Here is a 22,055-nt window from a genome sequence, read left to right on the forward strand (position 1 = left end):
GAAGCCTCTTAAGAAATTTCCTTTGTGACGTTTCATTACACAAAATGTTTGCTCATTAGAGATGCTGACAAAGCCACATGTTGGTTGATTGTTATTGTGTTTGTGGAGTTTTTACAAAGTTCTGCTGGTAACAACCTGTTATCCACACTGCTCATCTATGATCTATGATCCAACCTCTGACCCAAATCTTAATAAATTGCCATATTTTGCAAGAATTCCTCAAACTTAGAGTTTGTATCACCTCCTGATTACTGCCAACGTTTACGTTCAGTAACTTGGAATAACGGAAAGAAAAGCATTACATGTAATCCTTGTCACCAAAACATTAACCCACAGGTTATAGCCACTGCCTCCGCCAATTTCTACTTCCTGAACCCCTCCCACTAAGATTCACGTTATCCACCTAACAGATTTGGTTCAGTTACAACACAGTTCTAGTGTGCACTGATTGTTCCCATCGAATACATGAATAAATATTCACTGATGTATTCAATACAAAATAAAGGAAAAAGATCATGGATTTCCTCTTCAGTAACAGTATGATATTGTTTTGCATTATTCATATTTATTTCAAATATTGAGAGGTTACACGAGATCCGTCTGATAAGAAATAATAATCATAACAATAATAAAAAAAACATACAAATAATAGTAACATCATGATGAAGATCTACCTTCAGTTTACACAACCAATATTAGAAAAATCAAATGCTACCTATTCAAATCTTTTTCATCAGGCCATTAACAATAACATCGCAGCAAAAATCGAATCCGTCCTCACCATGCATTTTTTTATTGCATGTCTCATCCTGTTTCATTCACCTCAACAGGAATAACATGCTGGATTTGTGTGAAGATATTTTAAATGTCCATTATTCAGGGGGACATCCCTTTACTGGTGTTCTCTTGTGTCAGAGTATATACACTCCTCTGGTAGGTCCCTCTTGTTCTTATGTCTTATAGCTTTTCTTGAGGGAAAATCCAGCGCCGCATAGTTTCTTTCTTCTGCTTCACCATCCTGCAAATTAATAATATTAGCGATCAGAGTTTAATATCATAACCAATTACTTTTAGAACATTTTTAAACTACACATTAAAAGCTATCGGACCCAGAGACCTATAAAGCATCCAAAGATTGATGATTTCCATTCTAACCACATTATTGAACCAGAATGAACTTTGTTTTGGTCAACTGTTTAGTTGAAGTAGCATAAAAACACAGAACAAAGCCATCCAGTAACTGCAAATTTCTCCTGTACTCAATCCCAGGTTTCCCATTCTGTGTTTTTCAACCTTAAAAATAAGGGTTCACTTTGTCCTCCATGATATTTATCTGATGTCAAAGAACCACGTCTTAGGATTCAAGTCTAGTCATCCATTTGTGAATGTTTAAATTATATTTACCGCATTTCTTGGTTGATTGTCAGCTGATCTGTCCCGTTCAGCATGATTGGAAGCCGTTACTTCTCCTGTTCATCAAAACAAGACATTAACTGTAATATACCTTGTTTTGCAGTCCAGGATTTAAAGAACTAATCATGATAAGGCCTCCCTTTGCTCTCCAAACAGCTGGTTTCTGTTCTTGACTGGTACTCTGCTGTTGTTGTCTATCCTGCTCAAGGTTTTCTGATTTCTGGTAAAGAGTGGTGAGTTACCCTGTCTTTTTCTTACCCCCAACCAGTCTGGCTGTTCACCTTTAATCTCTCCTCGACAAGTTACTTTTGTCCACAGAACTGATGCTCACTGGATGTTGTTTTGTTTTCTGTATCTCTCTGAGTAAACTAGACATTGTTGTGGTGAAAATCTCAGGAGATATGATGCCAACAATCTGGCATGTTGTTCCCAGACCACAATTCACTGTGAAAATAGACCGGATCTGGAAGAGCTCCATTGGGGATCGTTTCAAGTCGTTGGATCCTACTGGGCGTAGACCTAGGGTTCATTTTAAAACTATTGGAGGAGCCATTAACCAATCAGCATTGACTGCCATAAGTCGTATGTGGTGCGCTGAAACTTTTCCAACCTCTGCCGTTGTTGGAACAACTTGGTCATCACACTAAGCCACTCTGACTGGCCGTTTCTTTATCCATCATCCAGAATGGCGTGCCAAACATTAATGCGAACAGGATTTCCAGACTAAAATCACAGCCAAGACTCAATCTGTGGGCAATAGTTAAGCAGAGCCAGGCCAACAATCATGCATTTTTTTTCTGGATATTTGAAGTGAACGTTAACTGAAGCTCCTTACATATATCTGTGTGATCAATGCAATATACAGATGCCAAGTGATTGGCTGCCTGAATAATCCTAATCTTACTGAATAAGTAGCATGCAGGTGTTCCTAATAAAGTGCCAGTGATTTATTTGTTCTTTTGACAAACCTACCTTTACCATATTTACAACCTGGCTTTTGCTTTCTGGTGAGAATCAGAGCGGTATTCAGGAGCACAGAGCAGGTGAGCAGTGTCCCGAGCACAATGACAAGGAACAGTTCTTGCCCTGAAATGAGAAGACGTGTGTTCTGCTTTTAGTGAATTGTTAGAAGTTGTCAACATTAACAAAACTGACTGAGCTCAATCCTTACTGAGTTTCATACAGATAGTTTTTATCAGTCAAATTAGGACTCAGACTTTTTTTTTTCAGGAAAAGCCGAAAGCAACCGTTTAAAGACACCAGTGACGTATTGTCCACTTGATGATTTCAGGTTAATTTCGATTTTTAGGCTGGAGTTTATGGCATTTTAATCTTGGATTGTGTTGCATTGTAATGTCTCATGTTAACAACACCCCAGTGACATGATCACAGGAGAAATTATGTAAGCTCTGTCAAATTGAGCCCCACAGGAAATGGTGGAAAACACATACAAAAGAACAAAGAGAATTAGGTTAGCGGAAGCAGCTAAACTCAACCTCAGAGAGAACAAGTCCATCTGCAACCCAGGGCTATTCAATTTCAATAGTAAGAGGTCCGTATAGGAAGATTACTGGGGCCCAAGGGCCGCACTTAATATTTTATGAATTAATGTCTACAAATAATTCTTAACGTTAATAGATATATTAGTGCATGGAATAAACCAATAAACCATCCTTTTCATGGTATCAGTTTTAGACAGTAAAACACAAGAATGAACATAGTAAAACATTATGTGCCTGTTTATGATACTATCAAAACAACTCCAAGCAGACATAAAGTGCTTATCTTAGGTCCATATCCACATTTGTTTAAGGTGAAACAGTGAAACAGGATCCACACAGGCATTTTCTTGCAGGCGACAGAAAATTTTAAGCGGGTCGTGTCCAGTCACAGTTTCAGTAGCCCTGCTTTAAACTATATTAACTAGTTCATTGTCTATTTTTTTTTCTTTTTATTGTGACCCTTTAAAAAAAATAGAAAGTCTACTCACTGCCCCTTAACAAATACATTATATACAGTATTTCTAACAGTGAGGACTTCAACCAGATCTAATTTGGATCAACTTTCAAGGCCTGATGAGATAAAAAAAAAAAATAAATAAATAAAAATAACGACACAAACATGTTATTATTTTTCTATTAGCTTGTCTCTTACCCATATTCACAAAAATCAGTAGAATAAATGTGATCAATATAGATGCATATTGACTTTGATGAAACTGTAAATACATACTTATTTCCACTTTAGTTCCTTCACCAAACAGGATCTCTCCACATGTGTCCACAGCACAGTAGTAGGTCCCAGCATCAGAAGAGTCTCTTATGGTTTTGGACAGACGGTAAACGCATCTCCTTTCCTTTTGTTCATAACTGCTGATATTGTCGGTGTAAATGATTCCTGGAAGGGATTGGGATCGGGCTTTGAACCAGTGCACATTGCATGCACCTGGACACTGATCTGTGTTTTCTTGGTTCTTGGAGAGAAATGAACACTGCAGAGTCACTGGCTCGCCCAGCCGGACCGACTCCACATCTGGACTTTGTTTCACGTAGACAGATTTCTGCACATTTTTACGATCTGATTCACAAAAATAACATGAAAAGAAATTAACTATAGTTCTTTGGGTATTCACACAGTTATAGAAAACACAGTAAAATGAATATTCTTTACCTTTCACAGCCAAGAGTGTGCCATTAATAAAAGCTAATTTGTATGCCGATCCTGCTTGACAGAAATATGTTCCTTCATCTTCTTTGCTTATGTTTCTTATGGTAAGAGAATGCATTTTACCCACTTTTGTGACATCAAATCTTGGGTTGTCAAATTGTTCTGCGAGGTTTAATTTGGCAAAAATTCCCATGGCAACTGTTTGGACCATGTATCCAAAATACAGCCTGTACCAGTAGAACAAGCTTGTTCCATCCTCAATGACTGTACATGTTACAGTAAAAGTATCACCAAGTTCAGCCACAGTCAAAGAGACCTGTTGAGGAACCTTCTGAGTTTGCGTCAAACCTAAAGAAAAGAGACCAACAATAATAAGACAGGGAAAAACAACAACTCAATCTTAACCTAGAAAAAAAAAAAAAGTGGTTTACACTGGTTCTTATCTTACAGTACACAAGAACTGTACTCACATAATGTACATAGAAGAATCAAAGCAGAAAGTCTTCCGATCATCACGCTACTCTTGCACAACTGATCTTCCCACTCAAAATGGAAAATGTAGTCACAAAATGATCAAGGTATGCAAAATGGAAATCCGGGTGATTGGCTGAAACATAGAAAACGTGCTTCCTGTACAGTTTTTTTTTTCATTGAAAGGTGAAGATTCTGAAGCAATATTCGAACAACATAATTATGACTGAAAAATCTATTTTATCTATGATTATATTTAGTAATCCTGTTATACAGGCAAACATAAATATCATTTGATTTTCAAAAAACTGTATTTTAAAACTGAATGTTTTTAGTGTCTTTTTTGATATCCAGTTTGTACTAAGCACATGGTCAAGAAAGTGTTTTAGGTCCAACACAAAACTATCAATAAACAAATAGCCTGGAGTTGTAGTCACAGACCAGTGTTATTAGGACAAAACAGTAGTTACTTATTTCTGCAAATTTATAGAGTGGTCTTGAAGCAAAGGCAACAATTCGGAAGAGATTAAATAAAAGATATATCAAAATTAATATTTTTAGTGTCCATAATGTGTTGGACAATAATACAGTGGATAATCTAGCTGGATTATTCAATTAAGTAATTTTTTTTTTTGCAGTTTTAAGGCATTTCAAACCTTTTTTTTTTATTCACTCAAACTGATAATGAAACTCGCAAAGTTTCTTGTAAAAAGCTCGGAGGTTCCTTCAGGAAATTCATTGAGACATTTAGAGTAACTGTCTCCTCTTCCTCTGAAAGCCTCTGATCCTTTGCTGCACCAGTGTAGTCTTTAGTGCAGGGTTGTTGGAGGACTGAAAGCCATTAATGGAAAGTAACAACATTTACTCGATAACTGTAATCGGTCAAGTGATGTAACTTTCAACCTCTCCAATACATTTCTGTGAAAAATATTAGTACTCCTTAACCTTACTGTATGATACTACAGTGTCTGGCTACTTTTCATATTAAGATTTACATTTAAAACATTTCATCATTTGTAAGTTTAATGCATCAAATTAGCAAAAGATTTGTTTAAAATTAGGTCCTGCTCAATCAACTACTACATTAATGAATACAAGTACACAGGACTGACAGGGGTCATTCCTGTAGTAGTAATAGTAGTAGTAGTACTTTTAGAGTGCTGTATTGCCACTTTATTCAATCATCTGAATTCTTCTTTCACCACTGCTAAAACCATTGTAGTGTGATTTTACAAATGATCAAATAAATTACTTATTGTAAGTCGAATCCAAGTGGTAACCCAAGGTGACATCAACCACTAGTTTGTGGAGGCCTTACTGTTGTTTTGAAGCCTCCAGTCTGGCACCTTGGATGTCACCATCTTGTTTTTTTGGAGCCCGAAGTGACCGTATTCGGAAGGGCTAGGGAGAAGCGAGCGGTGAATTTGACTCAGCATCAAGCAGCAACAGTGATGTAACCCATTGGTTTTTGAGTGGCCATTATGAAGCTTCGATTTCGGATTTTGGCCTGCGCCATCTTGCCAGTTCGCAGCGGATTTTGAGCCAGCAGTGACCATATTTGGATGAGATGGGGGGGGGTGGAGCGAGTGGTGAATCTGACTCAGTCTGATTTGAAACCCGGTGATACACATCCCGCCCACCGATATCTGTAACCTCACTGCACCAACAGGCCTGTCAATCAACCAGACACAACCCAAAACCACGGCTTTTTGGAGTTTATTTTCTCATTAATGATGGGATTGTTTTCAGATGGACAGCCAGAACACTAATAACAGCAGTGACTTTAGCTCACAAAACCGAAATAACTCATGGAAAAAATTTATTGATTTAGAATTTGAATGGGAGTCTATGGAGCCGGAGCCAACCTCCAGCTGCACTCGGGGGTATTGCAGTTTAAGGCACTTCTGCATCGGTCTCATTTTTCATACCCAGAAGCTCCAGCCACTTTTCTATACAAGCGATTCTAAGACCTCGAGGGTACTATGCCCCGCCCACCTTTACCAGAAATTTGTCTGCTCCCCAGGCATTTCAATTAAACCAGACACACCCTCAAACATAGCTCTCTTTGAGGCCTGATATCTAATTAATTCTGATAGACGTATCAGACTTTTCAGAGCCACAGTCTACAGTGGGTACGGAAAGTATTCAGACCCCTTTACATTTTTTACTCTTTGTTTCATTGCAGCCATTTGCTGAAATCAAAAAAGTTCATTTTATTTCTCATTAATGTACACTAAGCACCCCATCTTGACAGAAAAAAACAGAAATGTAGAAATTTGTGCAAATTTATTAAAAAAGAAAAACTGAAATATCACATGGTCATAAGTATTCAGACCCTTTGCTGTGACACTCATATTTAACTCACATGCTGTCCATTTCTTCTGATCCTCTTTGAGATGGTTCTACTCCTTCATTGGAGTCCAGCTGTGTTTAATTAAACTGATTGGACTTGATTATGAAAGGCACACACCTGTCTATATAAGACCTTACAGCTCACAGTGCATGTCAGAGCAAATGAGAATCATGAGGTCGAAGGAACTGTCCAAGGAGCTCAGAGACAGAATTGTGGCAAGGCACAGATCTGGCCAAGGTTACAACATAATGTCTGTAGCACTCAAGGTTCCTAAGAGCACAGTGGCCTCCATAATCCTTAAATGGAAGAGGTTTGGGACGACCAGAACTCTTCCTAGACCTGGCCGTCCAGCCAAACTGAGCAATCGTGGGAGAAGAGCCTTGGTGAGAGAGGTAAAGAAGAACCCAAAGATCACTGTGGCTGAGCTCCAGAGATGCAGTAGGGAGATGGGAGAAAGTTACACAAAGTCAACTATCACTGCAGCCCTCCACCAGTCGGGGCTTTATGGCAGAGTGGCCCGACGGAAGCCTCTCCTCAGTGCAAGACATATGAAAGCCCGCATAGAGTTTGCCAAAAAACACATGAAGGACTCCCAGACTATGAGAAATAAGATTCTCTGGTCTGATGAGACCAAGATTGAACTTTTTGGCGTTAATTCTAAGCGGTATGTGTGGAGAAAACCAGGCACTCCTCATCACCTGCCCAATACAATCCCAACAGTGAAACATGGTGGTGGCAGGATCATGCTATGGGAGTGTTTTTCAGCTGCAGGGACAGGACGACTGGTTGCAATTGAAGGAAAGATGAATGCGGCCAAGTACAGAGATATCCTGGAAGAAAACCTCTTCCAGAGTGCTCTGGACCTCAGACTGGGCCGAAGGTTCACCTTCCAACAAGACAATGACCCTAAGCACACAGCTAAAATAACAAAGGAGTGGCTTCGGAACAACTCTGTGACCATTCTTGACTGGCCCAGCTAGAGCCCTCACCTAAACCCAATTGAGCATCTCTGGAGAGACCTGAAAATGGCTGTCCACCAACGTTCACCATCCAACCTGACAGAACTGGAGAGGATCTGCAAGGAAGAAGGGCAGAGGATCCGCAAATCCAGGTGTGAAAAGCTTGTTGCATCATTCCCAAGAAGACTCATGGCTGTACTAGCTCAAAAGGGTGCTTCTACTCAATACTGAGCAAAGGGTCTGAATACTTATGACCTTGTGATATTTCAGTTTTTCTTTTTTAATAAATTTGCACAAATTTCTACATTTCTGTTTTTTTCTGTCAAGATGGGGTGCTGAGTGTACATTAATGAGAAATAAAATTAACTTTTTTGATTTTAGCAAATGGCTGCAATGAAACAAAGAGTGAAAAATTTAAAGGGGTCTGAATACTTTCCGTACCCACTGTATGTGAATATGTTACACGTGGTTCATTTAAATTTGAAGTCTGGTAATGCCAGGGCCCTTTTAAAAGGACATCTTAACCGGTGTGGAAAAACATTCAATGTGAATGTTATTCTCTATTTGTTGAATCATTTCACTTTCACTGAATGGTGACATTGATGTCAAGAAAGAGCAAATAGCTGCTACTCTTTTGTAGTTTGTGTCCCATTCGGAAATACAGACAAACTATTTTTAATCAAGATGTATTGGCATGGGTTATACAGAGGAAATCAAGCCCAATCTAAACCCATCCCTGGACTTTAAGAACAGCGCTATAGACACAAAGCTTCATGAACCTTCACTTCAGGTTTCAATATTTACAGTATATTCAGTTCAGTCTTAAAAGATGCAGTTATGTACTACTCAAGGAAGCTCTAATGAATACTTTTGAGTTGCATCATCGTAAATGTAGGATCCAGTCTGGAGCTTTACTCAATTCAAGCTCCAAAGAAAGATATTCTGATGAAAAGCGATTCAAAATCAGGATATGTTGAACTATGCTGCTAGAAATATTTTTGTAAATGGAAATTCTCTTAATCTCTAATCTCCACAATGTAAAATGCTGTTTCAGGTGGAGTATACGTGTGTTCGTCCCAAACAGCTTGATCTGAAAAGTCTAAATCTTCTTGGCAATGTTGTGACCAAGAGTGTTTGGGTTCGCACGTAGTTGATCTCTCTGTGAGAGTTATAGACACATGAAACAAAAGCTTACTGCTGCTGTTGTTTCATGTGTTTAGGTTGGAAAGATAGTTGGTATTATTTCCACTGTGGTAGTACAGCGAAGCACCAACGTATCGAGTGGCCAATCAGATCGTTTTAAAATTGTTCCCTCCCACTTTTTGCGAGTACATAAATCAATGTATGATATGTTCTAACGTAGATGAAGACACGAGTGGATTAATCGGAAAATGATGATCATATTTCATTTACTGCTGATGCTCAGAGTAGGGCGTAAGTATATAGAGCTTGTTTTCAAGAGCTTGTTGTGGCAGGAAGTGTGCGTATTCTGTCACAACCAATCAGAAGCTTTTTAAAGTCTGACTTATCACAACTGTCTCACATCCTTTACTCACTGACATACCAACTACATTCCCATGAAGACATCAATGTCATGATGGTCGTGTTATGGATTGCATTGCTTTTTTTTCACCGAGCATGTAAGTGCTGCTTTTTTTCTGGCCAAAAATTCTGTGCATTAGAGATTTTTCACACTCCTTTATTTAATGTTTTTCTGTTTTCTTTTAATTCAGATACGCTGGTTCCAGTAACGACAGTTCAGATCAGAGAACCAGTGACCTTGACATGTTCTTTTCCCAAACACAGTAACGTACGATTCCAATGGTACAAGCAGAGCGCTGGGGATCACCTTAAATTAATTGTGACACTCTTCACATCTGCAAGTGCGTTTGAACCAGAGTTTCCTCAATCAAGAATCCAAGCACATCGTTATGGCAGTTTTAGCAACCTGACCATTCTGAGGACAGTCCAGGAGGATGAGGGGATGTATCACTGTACAAACGCAGAGTTATTTAACAGTCAATGGAATGGGACATATTTGCTAGTAAAAGGTAATAATGTCATTTTGTTTTTTACACACTTGTGTTTCTATGCACACTTGAAAAAAACGCCAACTGTGTTACTGCCATTTTTATTACACAGGAAACAGTCAGACATCAAACTACACCGTCACTCAGTGGCCGACAGCATCAGGTCCAGGCCGAGACTCAGCAACTCTCCAGTGTTCAATCCTCTCTGACCCTGAGCACATGAAGTGTCCAGGACATCACAGTGTGTTCTGGTTCAGAGTCGGATCAGATGAGTCTCATCCAGACACCATCTACACTGACGGAAATAGAAATAATGAATGTGACGAGAAATCTGACGCTCAGAAGAGCTGCGTTTATCGCTTCTCTAAGAACATCAGCTCCTCTGATGCTGGGACTTACTACTGTGCTGTGGCCACATGTGGAAGGATATTATTTGGAAACATATCTAAGCTGCACGCTGGTAAGATTTTGAGTTCAGTAATATAAGACATCCTCTAATTATGTTGATACCATTGTGAACAATATGGCTGTTAAGAAGCACTGAATTTGTTGTTTTGTTTGTTTTCTAGCTCAAACAACACATTCAGTATTAATTGAGAGGGTGATATTAATCGTCTGTTTGGCCATTTCTGTCATTGGAAATGTTGTTCTCATCTGCAAGCTAAGAGTATGTGAACCGTGGAGAGGTGAGTGAAGCTAAAAGTGTTGGAAAGACGAGCATTTTCCTGTGACATTTATATTATTAAATGTATAATAATTGTGTTTTATACATGCATTTTAAACATAAGATCAGAAAAACCTTTTCAAGTACTATTGTAAAATCATCAGGGCTCAGTCATTGTGCATATTTGATAAATTGATGTAAAGTAGCAGTAGCTTTTTAAACATAGTCTTCCTTGCTAATTTATATCATTCATTGCTCCTAATGATTTGTATTCTCTGACTTTATACTGTTTGGGAAAAGTGCATTTATTGATGATGTTTTTATAATTATAATATTTTTTTACCTTTAGGAACCCAAAGTGCTCTTTCAGAAGCACAAAAAGACACCTCGCGACAACCAATGAACGATACTGTAAGTTAAAATGACAAATGAAAATTATTATTCTGTAAATATATGTCTCCAAATCAGCATGTCAGTCTTTACAACTAATTTGTTAATTGTTTTATTCATCACAGACTGAAGCTGAACACAATCTGAACTATGCGCCACTAAATTTCTCTGAAAGAAAAGCAACAAGAGGGAGAAAGAAGAGAGAGTTTGCCGAGGACTGTGTCTACTCTCAAGTTAAACACTGACACTGGTGACCATGTGGAGCATCTCCTGAATTATGAATTAAACCTCACATGATACAGTTCCTGTACTGATTGTTCAGACTTTTTATTTTTCTATCTTAGCTAAATATTCAGAAATATCCCGTGTTAACAGAGTTCAGTTGCTTCATCGCCGACAATATTTGGGCTCTCAAAGCGTAAAGATAGTTTTGATGCATTTTCCATCCCTGGTTTTTAACTGTATTGACTCACTGTCTTGTCTTGTTTTTTTTCAATTAAAGTTTATTATATGAAATGTCTTTCTGAGTTTTATGTTTGCAACCGTTTTAAGAATGCAAACAGGAGGAGAAAGACAGACGAGCGGGCTAAAGGAGAAATCTGGTCAACTTTTGACGGCAATTTCATCAAGTTGGATTTAAAGATTTTATAATACCATGTAGTGTGCAGATATTCGACCCGTGTTTTTAGACTGAAAACCATTTATTCTGTCAAAATAATAAAAAAACTTAAGAATGGCTTTATACAGACTCTGATAATATAAACACATTTTCATTCGACTGCATCCTGTCAGTGTGCTGAAGCCTCTCAAGAAATTTCCTTTGTGACGTTTCATTACACAAAATGTTTGCTCATTAGAGATGCTGACAAAGCCACATGTTGGTTGATTGTTATTGTGTTTGTGGAGTTTTTACAAAGTTCTGCTGGTAACAACCTGTTATCCACACTGCTCATCTATGATCTATGATCCAACCTATGACCCAAATCTTAATAAATTGCTGTATTTTGCGTGTAGCAGACAAGCTGTTGTTTGCCTTCCTCTCAAGAATACCTCAAACTTAGAGTTTGTATCACCTCCTGATTACTGCCAACGTTTACGTCCAGTAACTTGGAATAACGGAAAGAAAAGCATTACATGTAATCATTGTCACCAAAACACTAACCCACAGGTTATAGCCACAGCCTCTGCTAATTTCTACTTCCTGAAGCCCTCCCACTAAGATTCACGTTATCCACCTAACAGATTTGGTTCAGTAACAACACAGTTCTGGTGTGCACTGATTGTTCCCATCGAACACATTAATAAATATTCACTGATGTCATTGCCACGTATGCCACAATCTCTCGAGCAATTCTCTGAGAGGTGACAAACGATGGAGAGAGAAGGAAAAAAGAGATTGACTGCTGCAAGCATGTGCAACTGAATGTGATACAAAACACCCCTTTTTGTATTTGTTCTACAAATATTTGTATTTTATCATAGCCTAAAATGCTAATTACATTTTCCGCAGTTTAAAGGCCCTGGACTTACACTAAATATGTATAAGTATAAATACCATGTGAAAGTTAGTGTGTGGACTTCTTTTGAAACTTATTTAATTGTGGGAAAGGTTCATTATAAATAAATACCCAATTAGACAAAGTCCGCTTCTATGTGGCCAAATCGAGACTCTGCCTTCATTACAGTATTCTGAGCCATGCTTCATTTTATCTTTGACATTATTGTCCTGTTGCTCGAGTAATTCGTCATTCTGGTCCATCATAAAATATTTCAACAACTAACTACTGCACAGCTGGCAACGTCTCCTCTCCTCTCCATTCAACAACAGCACCAGTACTTTTGTTTGTGTTTTGTTCTAATTTCTAGGGATAATAACAAAGGGATGGTTTCAGTCTCTCCAGGAAATCCCGATCTTGCGATCGCAATAATTAACACAAATTCAAGCAAACTCTGCAATATTTGCGGGAGCCAGCAATTTTTTTTAATTCCTGCAATTATTCCTCAACAAATGTCTTCAGCAGAAGCTGTGCTGAAAGCATTGACAGCATGAAGTTAGTCTTTTCAGACAAATCTGGCTTTATTAACAAAAATAACTCCTCGTTTACAGTCAGCACGGCTCTCCTCCTCTCATCTCCTCAACAAAACAAACCCTGTGTTCCGGATCGCGTACGATTTGTTTTTACTTTTAGTATGGACTACAGCTTCCCTTAAAAAGTATATGCTGTTGCACGTAGTTTTTAAACAATTGGGACATACTACTCCATCATAAAAATGCATCTTGAACTTTGATGCACTTTGTTATATCCGTCACGATCCGTAGCGCAACGTTTGTAGTAAAAAGAAAAAGGATGCGCTTTTGAACAAGTAAGATTCCTTTTAATGCCCCTTCGTCTTCTTCTTCTTCTTCTTCTTCTTCTTCTTCTTCTTCTATCTTTTGTGGGCGGAGCATTAGTGGAAACAGAGGTGATATGCCTCTCAAAGCCCAGGATCACACAAACTGTGGCAGGAAGTGTGCTTATTCTGTCACAACCAATCAGATGCTTTTTAAAGTCTTGACTTATCACTACCGTCTCACCTCCTTTCCTCACTGAGATACCAACTACATCCCCATGCAGACATCAATGTCATGATGATCGTGTTATGGATTGCATTGCTTTTTTTTCATCGAGCATGTAAGTGCTGCTTTTTTTCCAGCCAAAAATTCTGTGCTTTAGAGATTTTTCACACTCCTTTATTTAATGTTGTTCTGTTTTCTTTTAATTCAGATACGTTGGTTCCAGTAACGACAGTTCAGATCGGAGAAGCAGTGAACTTGACATGTGCTTTACTCAAATTCAGCTCCGTACGATTCCAATGGTACAAGCAGAGCGCCGGGGATAATCTTAAATTAATTGTGAATCTCTTCACATATACCAGTGCATTTGAACCAGAGTTTCCTCAATCAAGATTCAAAGCACATCTTTATGACCGTTTTAGCAACCTGACCATTCTGAGGACAGTCCAGGAGGATGAGGGGATGTATCACTGTACAAACGCAGACTTCTTTAACACTGAATGGAATGGCACATATTTGTTAGTAAAAGGTAATAATGTGATTTTTTTTTTTTTTTTAATTTTTTTTTTTTATACAGACTTGTGTTTCTATGCACATTTGAAAAGAACGCCAACTGTGTTACTGCAATTTTTATTACACAGGAAACAGTCAGACATCAAACTACACCGTCACTCAGTGGCCGACAGCATCAGGTCCAGGCCGAGACTCAGCAACTCTCCAGTGTTCAATCCTCTCTGACCCTGAGCACATGAAGTGTCCAGGACATCACAGTGTGTTTTGGTTCAGAGTCGGATCAAATGAGTCTCATCCAGACACCATCTTCACTGACGGAAATAGAAATAATGAATGTGACGAGGAATCTGATGCTCAGAAGAGCTGTGTTTATCGCTTCTCTAAGAACATCAGCTCCTCTGATGCTGGGACTTACTACTGTGCTGTGACCACATGCGGAAGGATATTATTTGGAAACATATCTAAGCTGCACGCTGGTAAGATTTTGAATTCAGTAATATAAGACTTACTCTAATAATGTTGATACTCACAATGTGGGAAATAATGGTAATGCTGTTAAGAAGCACTCAATTTGTTGTTTATGAAAATATTACAATTTTCAAGTGTCTGATTTTTCATGCAAAATTTACTAGTAGTAATTTTACTTTTCCAATCATCTAACCACTGTCTTTGACTTTCATTGTTTCTTCCTTCTCATTCTGTTGTAGGATGCACGTGTTCACAGGAGGACAGTTCATTTATTTTTCTGCTGTGTGCTGTCTTGGCTATAAGTCTGATTGTTATTGCTGTCTTCATTCACGCCATCAAGAAAAACAGGAGTGATACTTGCAGAGGTAAAAGAAGTAAGTCATATTTTCTCTAGACAATGAAATTTAAATGATTGAACCTTCATTTATTGTTCTGTACTGTAATTTTTTTTGTTATCCAGCTGCTGTTGGCTTGCAGAAAAAATGGGTTGGACAGAAACATCAACAGGTAAAGCACTTTTATTGTTTTTTATCTCATCAAGTCAATAAAGGTTTTGATATTGCTCATGTTTTTTTTTTCATATATTTTGTCAGACAGATGAGGACACATGGATTTATTCTGCTGTCATCTTTACCATGATGAAAGCTGAAACAAATACAGTAAAGAATGGGAAAGCAGAGAGAGAGAAGATCTACACTGCTGTCAAGGCTTTGGGGTTGGATTAGACTGTTAACACATGCTTGGTGTTCATTTGCTTTCAATAATCAAGTTGATAAACTAACTAAAGGGCTTCCTTTATGTTGCAGTACTGTACATACTATAATGTGTATCATCTTAATTCAAATTTGTGTTCTTTTGTATAAATGTATTTACACAAAATGTATCTTTTTCACATAAAAATTACAAATAAAACACACTTTCTAGTGCCAAACTGTTGCTGCTGGTGTGATCTGTTTGTCTTTCTAAACACTTACTAACATCACAGAAATCAGTTCAACATTTAAATTGCGCAAAACGGTTGTTGATCAGGTTTGTAATCTTGTTAACATCACAGGAATTTAAAAATAATTTAATAATGTGATTATTCCTTCAAGCAAAGTATATAACATTCAATATATTTACACTTCAGGATAAGTTTTTTTTGTTCAATTTTAACAATGACTGTTACGAACCGATAGCCTGATGTGAACCAGAACGCAGACAATTGGAATACTTACTCCTGGAAGTTATAGCCTCCCTCTGCTCCATGCACATTACTGTGCTGCGCTTTGTTCACGTGCAACAGGAACACTCTGAACTTTGTGATCCACCCTCGTACGAACCAACAAAAGTTGTCCTGATGCCAGCTTCACATATTTTTGCTGCTCTAAACAAAATCATACTGATTTATTGGACATATTAGTGTCTAACTTTTGTACAGATAAGTAATAACATGTAAACAAACTTGAGGGCAAGCTGTTTTTTCTTTTTTGTTTAAACCTTAAGTTGTAGGTTTTGTTTGTGTAATATCCTACAGAGAATCCGATATATAACATTTCAAATATTCTATAATTTTGGGGCGAATTGTGATGGTCAAATTGATAGAGGAAGGAAACAGGACGTCCGTAAAAAAACAAGCTACCACGTCTGTGTTCACCTGCAGGTTTTGGGGTCCTGTTGCAGGGTAGAAGTGAGAGGAAATATCACCAAAACCACACAGAAAGTCAAGAGATGTGGAGAACTCAAAGAGATTGTTTAAAACGACTGTGAGTCCCCTGCGATAATGGAATTTAAGTTAAGAGCCTGAAAGATTTTTCATGCATCGCTTTTAAACAAAATTAATTTCTATGTTTTAACTTGTGTATTCAGATCAATAAAGACCATCAGTCTTTCTGGTCTCACTGCACTTCGTAAAGGACTTCTGCATTTCTGTCATGACAGCAACAAGGAAAGCTACTGTGGCAGACAAAAGCTGTGGTGGGCCGTTCCTCCACCCTTTGACCAACCACTGAAGCTGCTTACTCAGATCAGACCTGACTGTCAGCTTCAACCGGATATGAAGTGAGAGAGGAGCTACGAGGCTTCAGCAGACTAATTTTAGGTTTAGTTTGAGTTGCTTGTTATTTAAAGTACAAATAGTATCTGATGTATATTTTCTGTGTGTGTTTCAAAGATACAGTCTACAATTATTTGCATCTGCAGTCTTGAAATATATAAGTTTTAGTCTAATTTTTTTTATTTTTAACATGACTTTATTGATTTATTGATTCCACTGCATCACTGCACCAAACAATGGACTAAACAAGCAGTGCTGTCAATCCTATTTGTTGTAACTTTACAGTCAAAGTCCTGGCTTTGCTTAAAAGATCAGTACTAATTGATAAGCAGTGGTCCAGCTTTGTAAGATTAAAAGAGACAGTTAGACAGGAAGAAAAGCCCCTCATGTCATTACACCCTTGTTTGAAAGCCCAACCACCTTAAAGCTTGAGTTTCCACGCATCAACAGTGTTTATAAAAGTCATTTTGTGTCTCGGGTGCAACCAGTGCTGTGCAAACAAAGAAAAGACAGAGTAAAAAGGACAAAGTGAAAAAGAAACTACTTATTGTGCATTTTGTTTTGAATAATATGCAACAGTCATTATTTTCCCTGGTCCACCTTCTGTATGTTGTGAGCAGTGAAGCTGTGGACAGGAAACACATTTAACAATCGACCCCGGCTGGGATCAAACCGGTGACGCTGCGCTTATCTGCTAAGAAGGTGTTGTGTTTTACGAACTACTTCATTGTCAGGCCAACATGTTGAGGCTTGTAGTCAATAGTATGTTGAGCCCGTTGAAGGCCACAAACCAAAATGTTCCAGTCTGATAAATGTGGCTGCAGGTTTTAACTCTTTCAGCTGCTTTCTCTTTACACCTTACAAATACTGTAGTTGCTCCAGAAATCTACACCAGACCTACATGTTTTTTATACCAGAGTCTCTTATGTATTACTTGACTCCATAATATTGTCAGGTTTTCCTGTCACTACTGTAGTGAAGCTGATTCACTCAGGATTTGTCCAAATCAGTCATTTTTGGTTTAGATTATTTTACTGCAACCAAAATCATTCTTTTCATGTCGAAAAAAACAACACTGTTTGTATATTCTCTCATGCTGCCTCACTGTCAGGTCTTTGTTCAGGTTTACAAGAGTTTTCTCCCTCACATCATTACATGGACCAGTTGAGTCAGAAACGTGTGATCTCTTCCAGGTGAATATGTTTATGTGATAATGTGAGAGTGATGCTCTGAAGGGAGAGTCAAGGAAGGAGGGTGTGACCGCAGCCACCTCACAACTCTGCATGCTTCTCACTTCCTGATGAAGTGACTGACAGGCAGAGTGGGCGGGTCATCATTGAAGACGTGCAGCTTCCTAATTGGCTGGCTTAAATATTGGAGATGGCTCCTTGTTCTTTGTGTATCATTGTGGCAAAAGGTTGGATTCATATTTATTAAGTTCACAGAAATAAAACAGAGCAACTAAATTCCTTTTTAACTAAGTGCTACAAACAGTGTTGTAGGATTTACTATTAAGTGTATATATGTGAATATGTTACATGTTGTGCATTTAAATTTGAAGTGTGGTAATGCCAGGGCCCTTTTAAAAGGACATCTTAACCGGTGTGGAAAAACATTCAATGTGAATGTTATTCTCTATTTGTTGAATCATTTCACTTTCACTGAATGGTGACATTGATGTCAAGAAAGAGCAAATAGCTGCTTCTCTTTTGTAGTTTGTGTCCCATTCAGAAATACAGACAAACTATTTTTAATCAAAATGTATTGGTGTGGGTTATACAGAGGAAATCAATCCCAATCTAAACCCACCCCTGGACTTTAAGATCAGCACTATAGACACAAAGCTTCATGAACTTTCACTTCAGGTTTCAATATTTACAGTATACTCAGTTCAGTCTTAAAAGATGCAGTTATGTACTACTCAAGGAAGCTCGAAAGAATGAATGAATACTTTTGAGTTGCATTATCATAAATGTAGGATCCAGTCTGGAGCTTGACTCAATTCAAGCTTCAAAGAAAGATATTCTGATGAAAAGAGTTTCAAAATCAGGATATGTTGAACGATGCTGCTAGAAATATTTTTGTAGATGGATATTCTCTGAATATATGATCCCCACAATATAAAATGCTGTTTCAGGTGGAGGATACGTGTGTTCGTCCCAAACAGCTTAACCTGAAAAGTCTAAATCTTCTTGGCAATGTTGTGACCAAGAGTGTTTGGGTTCACATGTAGTTGATCTCGCTGAGAGTTATAGACACATGAAACAAAAGCTTACTGCTGCTGTTGTTTCATGTGTTTAGGTTGGAAAGATAGTTGGTATTATGTCCACTGTGGTAGTACAGCGAAGCACCAACGTATCGAGTGGCCAATCAGATCGTTCTAAAATTGTTCCCTCCCACTTATTGCGAGTACATATTAAGGCAAATCAACCTATGATATGTTCTAATGTAGATGCAGACACGAGTGGATTAATCGGAAAATGATGATCATATTTAATTTAAGGCTGATGCTCAGAGTGGGGCGTAAGTATATAGAGCTTGTTTTCAAATATATGTTTTACGTGTCATTTCTTGCACTAACGTTTTAATCTCTCCTTTAAAATACTGCTTTGCTTGCTGCTGCGTTGTTTGCTTGTAGCTCCAAGGACAAAGACAACCAACCACGCAGAGATAGAAAAATCTGGCTGAAAACAGTAAAAAGAGAAAAATTTGAATCATTGCAACAAAAGGAAACAGAGGTGATATGCTTTTCAAAGCCCAGGATCACACAATATGTGGCAGGAAGTGTGCTTATTCTGTCACAACCAATCAGATGCTTTTTAAAGTCTGACTTATCACAACTGTCTCACCTCCTTTACTCACTGAGAAACCAACTACATCCCCATGAAGACATCAATGTCATGATGCTCGTGTTATGGATTGCGTTGCTTTTTTTTCATCGAGCATGTAAGTGCTTCTTTTTTTCCGGCCAAAAATTCTGTGCTTTAGAGATTTTTCACACTCCTTTATTTAATGTCTTTCTGTTTTCTTTTCATTCAGATACGCTGGTTCCAATAACGACAGTTCAGATCGGAGAACCAGTGACCTTGACATGTTCTTTACTCAAATCCACATCCGTACGATTCAAATGGTACAAGCAGAGCGCCGGGGATAATCTTAAATTAATTGTGACACTCTTGACATCTACAAGTGCGTTTGAACCAGAGTTTCCTCAATCAAGAATCCAAGCACATCTTTATGACGGTTTTAGCAACCTGACCATTCTGAGGACAGTCCAGGAGGATGAGGGGATGTATCACTGTACAAGCACAGATTGGATTAACACTGACTGGATTGGGACATATTTGTTAATAAAAGGTAATAATGTGATTTTTTTTTTTTTTACAGACTTGTGTTTCTATGCACATTCGAAAAAAACGCCAACTGTGTTACTGCAATTTTTATTACACAGGAAACAGTCAGACATCAAACTACACCGTCACTCAGTGGCCGACAGCATCAGGTCCAGGCCAAGTCTCAGCAACTCTCCAGTGTTCAATCCTCTCTGACCCTGAGCACATGAAGTGTCCAGGACATCACAGTGTGTTCTGGTTCAGAGTCGGATCAGATGAGTCTCATCCAGACACCATCTACACTGACGGAAATAGAAATAATGAATGTGACGAGGAATCTGACGCTCAGAAGAGCTGCGTTTATCGCTTCTCTAAGAACATCAGCTCCTCTGATGCTGGGACTTACTACTGTGCTGTGGCCACATGTGGAAGGATATTATTTGGAAACATATCTAAGCTGCACGCTGGTAAGATTTTGAGTTCAGTAATATAAGACATCCTCTAATTATGTTGATACCATTGTGAACAATATGGCTGTTAAGAAGCACTGAATTTGTTGTTTTGTTTGTTTTCTAGCTCAAACAACACATTCAGTATTAATTGAGAGGGTGATATTAATCGTCTGTTTGGCCATTTCTGTCATTGGAAATGTTGTTCTCATCTGCAAGCTAAGAGTATGTGAACAGTGGAGAGGTGAGTGAAGCTAAAAGTGTTGGAAAGACTAAAATTCTCCTGTGACATTTATATTATTAAATGTATAATAATTATATGTTATACATGCATTTTAAACGTAAGATCAGACAAACATTTTCAAGTACTATTGTAAAATCATCAGTGCTCTCAGTCATTGTGCATATTTAAGAAATTGATGGAAAGTAGCAGTAGTTTTTTAAACATAGTCTTCCTTGCTAATTTATATCATTCCTAGCTCCTAATGATTTGTATTCTATGACTTTATACTGTGAGGGAAAAGTGCATTTATTGATTATATTTTTGTTGTTATAATTTGTTTTTAGCTTTAGAAACGGAAAGTGTTCTTTCAGAAACACAAAAAGTCTACTCACAACAACCAATAGACGATACTGTAAGTTAAAATGACAAATGAAAATTATTATTCTGTAAATATATGTCTCCAAATCAGCATATCAGTCTTTCCAACTAATTTGTTAATTGTTTTATTCACCACAGACTGAAGCTGAACACAATCTGAACTATGCGCCACTAAATTTCTCTGAAAGAAAAGCAACAAGAGGGAGAAAGAAGAGAGAGTTTGCCGAGGACTGTGTCTACTCTCAAGTTAAACACTGACACCGGTGACCATGTGGAGCATCTCCTGAATTATGAATTAAACCTCACATGATACAGTTCCTGTACTGACTCTTTAGACTTTTTATTTTTCTATCTTAGCTAAATATTCAGAAATATTCCGTGTTAACAGAGTTCAGTTGCTTCATCGCCGACAATATTTGGGCTCTCAAAGCGTAAAGATAGTTTTGTTGCATTTTCCATCCCTTGTTTTTAACTGTATTGACTCACTGTCTTGTCTCGTTTGTTGCAAATTAAAGTTTATTACATGAAATGTCTTTCTGAGTTTTTTGTTTGAAATCAGTTTATGAACGCAAACGAGAGGAGAAAGACAGACAAGCGGGCTAAAGGAGAAATCTGGTCAACTTTCAACGGCAATTTAATCTAGTTCGATAAAAAGATTTTATAATACCATGTAGTGTGCAGATATCCGACCCGTGTTTTTAGACTGAAAACCATTTATTCTGTCAAAATAATAAAAAACTTAACAATGGCTTTATACAGACTCTGATAATATAAACACCTTTTCATTCTACTGCATCCTGTCAGTGTGCTGAAGCCTCTCTTAAGAAATTTCCTTTGTGACGTTTCATTACACAAAATGTTTGCTCATTAGAGATGCTGACAAAGCCACATGTTGGTTGATTGTTATTGTGTTTGTGGAGTTTTTACAATTTTCTGCTGGTAACAACCTGTTATCCACACTGCACACTGTAACAACACAGTTCTAGTGTGCACTGATTGTTCTCATCGAACACATGAATAAATATTCACTGATGTCATTGCCACATATGCCACAATCTCTCAAGGAATTCTCTGAGGTGACCATCGATGGAGAGAGAAGGAAAAAAGGGATTGACTGCTGCAAGCACGTGCAACACACAGTTGTAACTGAACCAAA

At 38.0% G+C, this 22,055-nt stretch overlaps 2 protein-coding genes across 2 annotated transcripts; one reads left to right on the forward strand and one right to left on the reverse strand.

Annotated features, from left to right (window-relative positions):
- Positions 1 to 765: 765 nt before the first annotated feature.
- On the reverse strand, positions 766 to 6,067 carry LOC138211585 (uncharacterized). Its single transcript, XM_069171543.1, has 6 exons — positions 6,010 to 6,067; positions 4,084 to 4,473; positions 3,646 to 3,990; positions 2,386 to 2,499; positions 1,405 to 1,469; positions 766 to 1,018 (listed from the first exon to the last, which is right to left on the reverse strand). Exons 1-6 carry the CDS (start codon positions 6,065 to 6,067, stop codon positions 893 to 895), a joined length of 1,098 nt encoding a protein of 365 aa, XP_069027644.1. The 3' UTR covers positions 766 to 892.
- Positions 6,068 to 7,929: 1,862 nt separating this feature from the next.
- Positions 7,930 to 21,381, forward strand: LOC138211586 (immunoglobulin superfamily member 3-like). Its single transcript, XM_069171545.1, has 9 exons — positions 7,930 to 8,017; positions 9,597 to 9,914; positions 10,006 to 10,353; positions 10,463 to 10,579; positions 19,557 to 19,874; positions 19,969 to 20,316; positions 20,426 to 20,542; positions 20,866 to 20,933; positions 21,038 to 21,381. The coding sequence occupies exons 1-9, from the start codon at positions 7,930 to 7,932 to the stop codon at positions 21,155 to 21,157; spliced, it is 1,842 nt and encodes a 613-aa protein (XP_069027646.1). The 3' UTR covers positions 21,158 to 21,381.
- Positions 21,382 to 22,055: the final 674 nt, after the last annotated feature.

The sequence above is a fragment of the Embiotoca jacksoni genome, unplaced genomic scaffold, assembly GCF_022577435.1.
Source record: "Embiotoca jacksoni isolate LCO1_2020_lvr unplaced genomic scaffold, fEmbJac1.0.p SCAF_5, whole genome shotgun sequence".
Classification (NCBI taxonomy): domain Eukaryota; kingdom Metazoa; phylum Chordata; class Actinopteri; family Embiotocidae; genus Embiotoca; species Embiotoca jacksoni.

What these genes read in the sequence shown, in the direction of transcription:
- LOC138211585 (XM_069171543.1), bottom strand. Translation starts at nt 6,067, where the DNA reads ATGGCGCAGGCCAAAATCCGAAATCGAAGCTTCATAATGGCCACTCAA. An exon ending in GGCCACTCAAAAACCAATGG is followed by an intron (nt 4,474 to 6,009) that starts GTTACATCACTG and finishes GTTAAGATTGAG; the next exon opens with TTGTTGTTTTTCCCTGTCTT. An exon ending in CACACTCTTGGCTGTGAAAG is followed by an intron (nt 3,991 to 4,083) that starts GTAAAGAATATT and finishes TTTGTGAATCAG; the next exon opens with ATCGTAAAAATGTGCAGAAA.
- LOC138211586 (XM_069171545.1), top strand. Translation starts at nt 7,930, where the DNA reads ATGGCTGTCCACCAACGTTCACCATCCAACCTGACAGAACTGGAGAGG. An exon ending in AGTATGTGAACCGTGGAGAG is followed by an intron (nt 10,580 to 19,556) that starts GTGAGTGAAGCT and finishes CTTTTCATTCAG; the next exon opens with ATACGCTGGTTCCAATAACG. An exon ending in CATATCTAAGCTGCACGCTG is followed by an intron (nt 20,317 to 20,425) that starts GTAAGATTTTGA and finishes TTTGTTTTCTAG; the next exon opens with CTCAAACAACACATTCAGTA.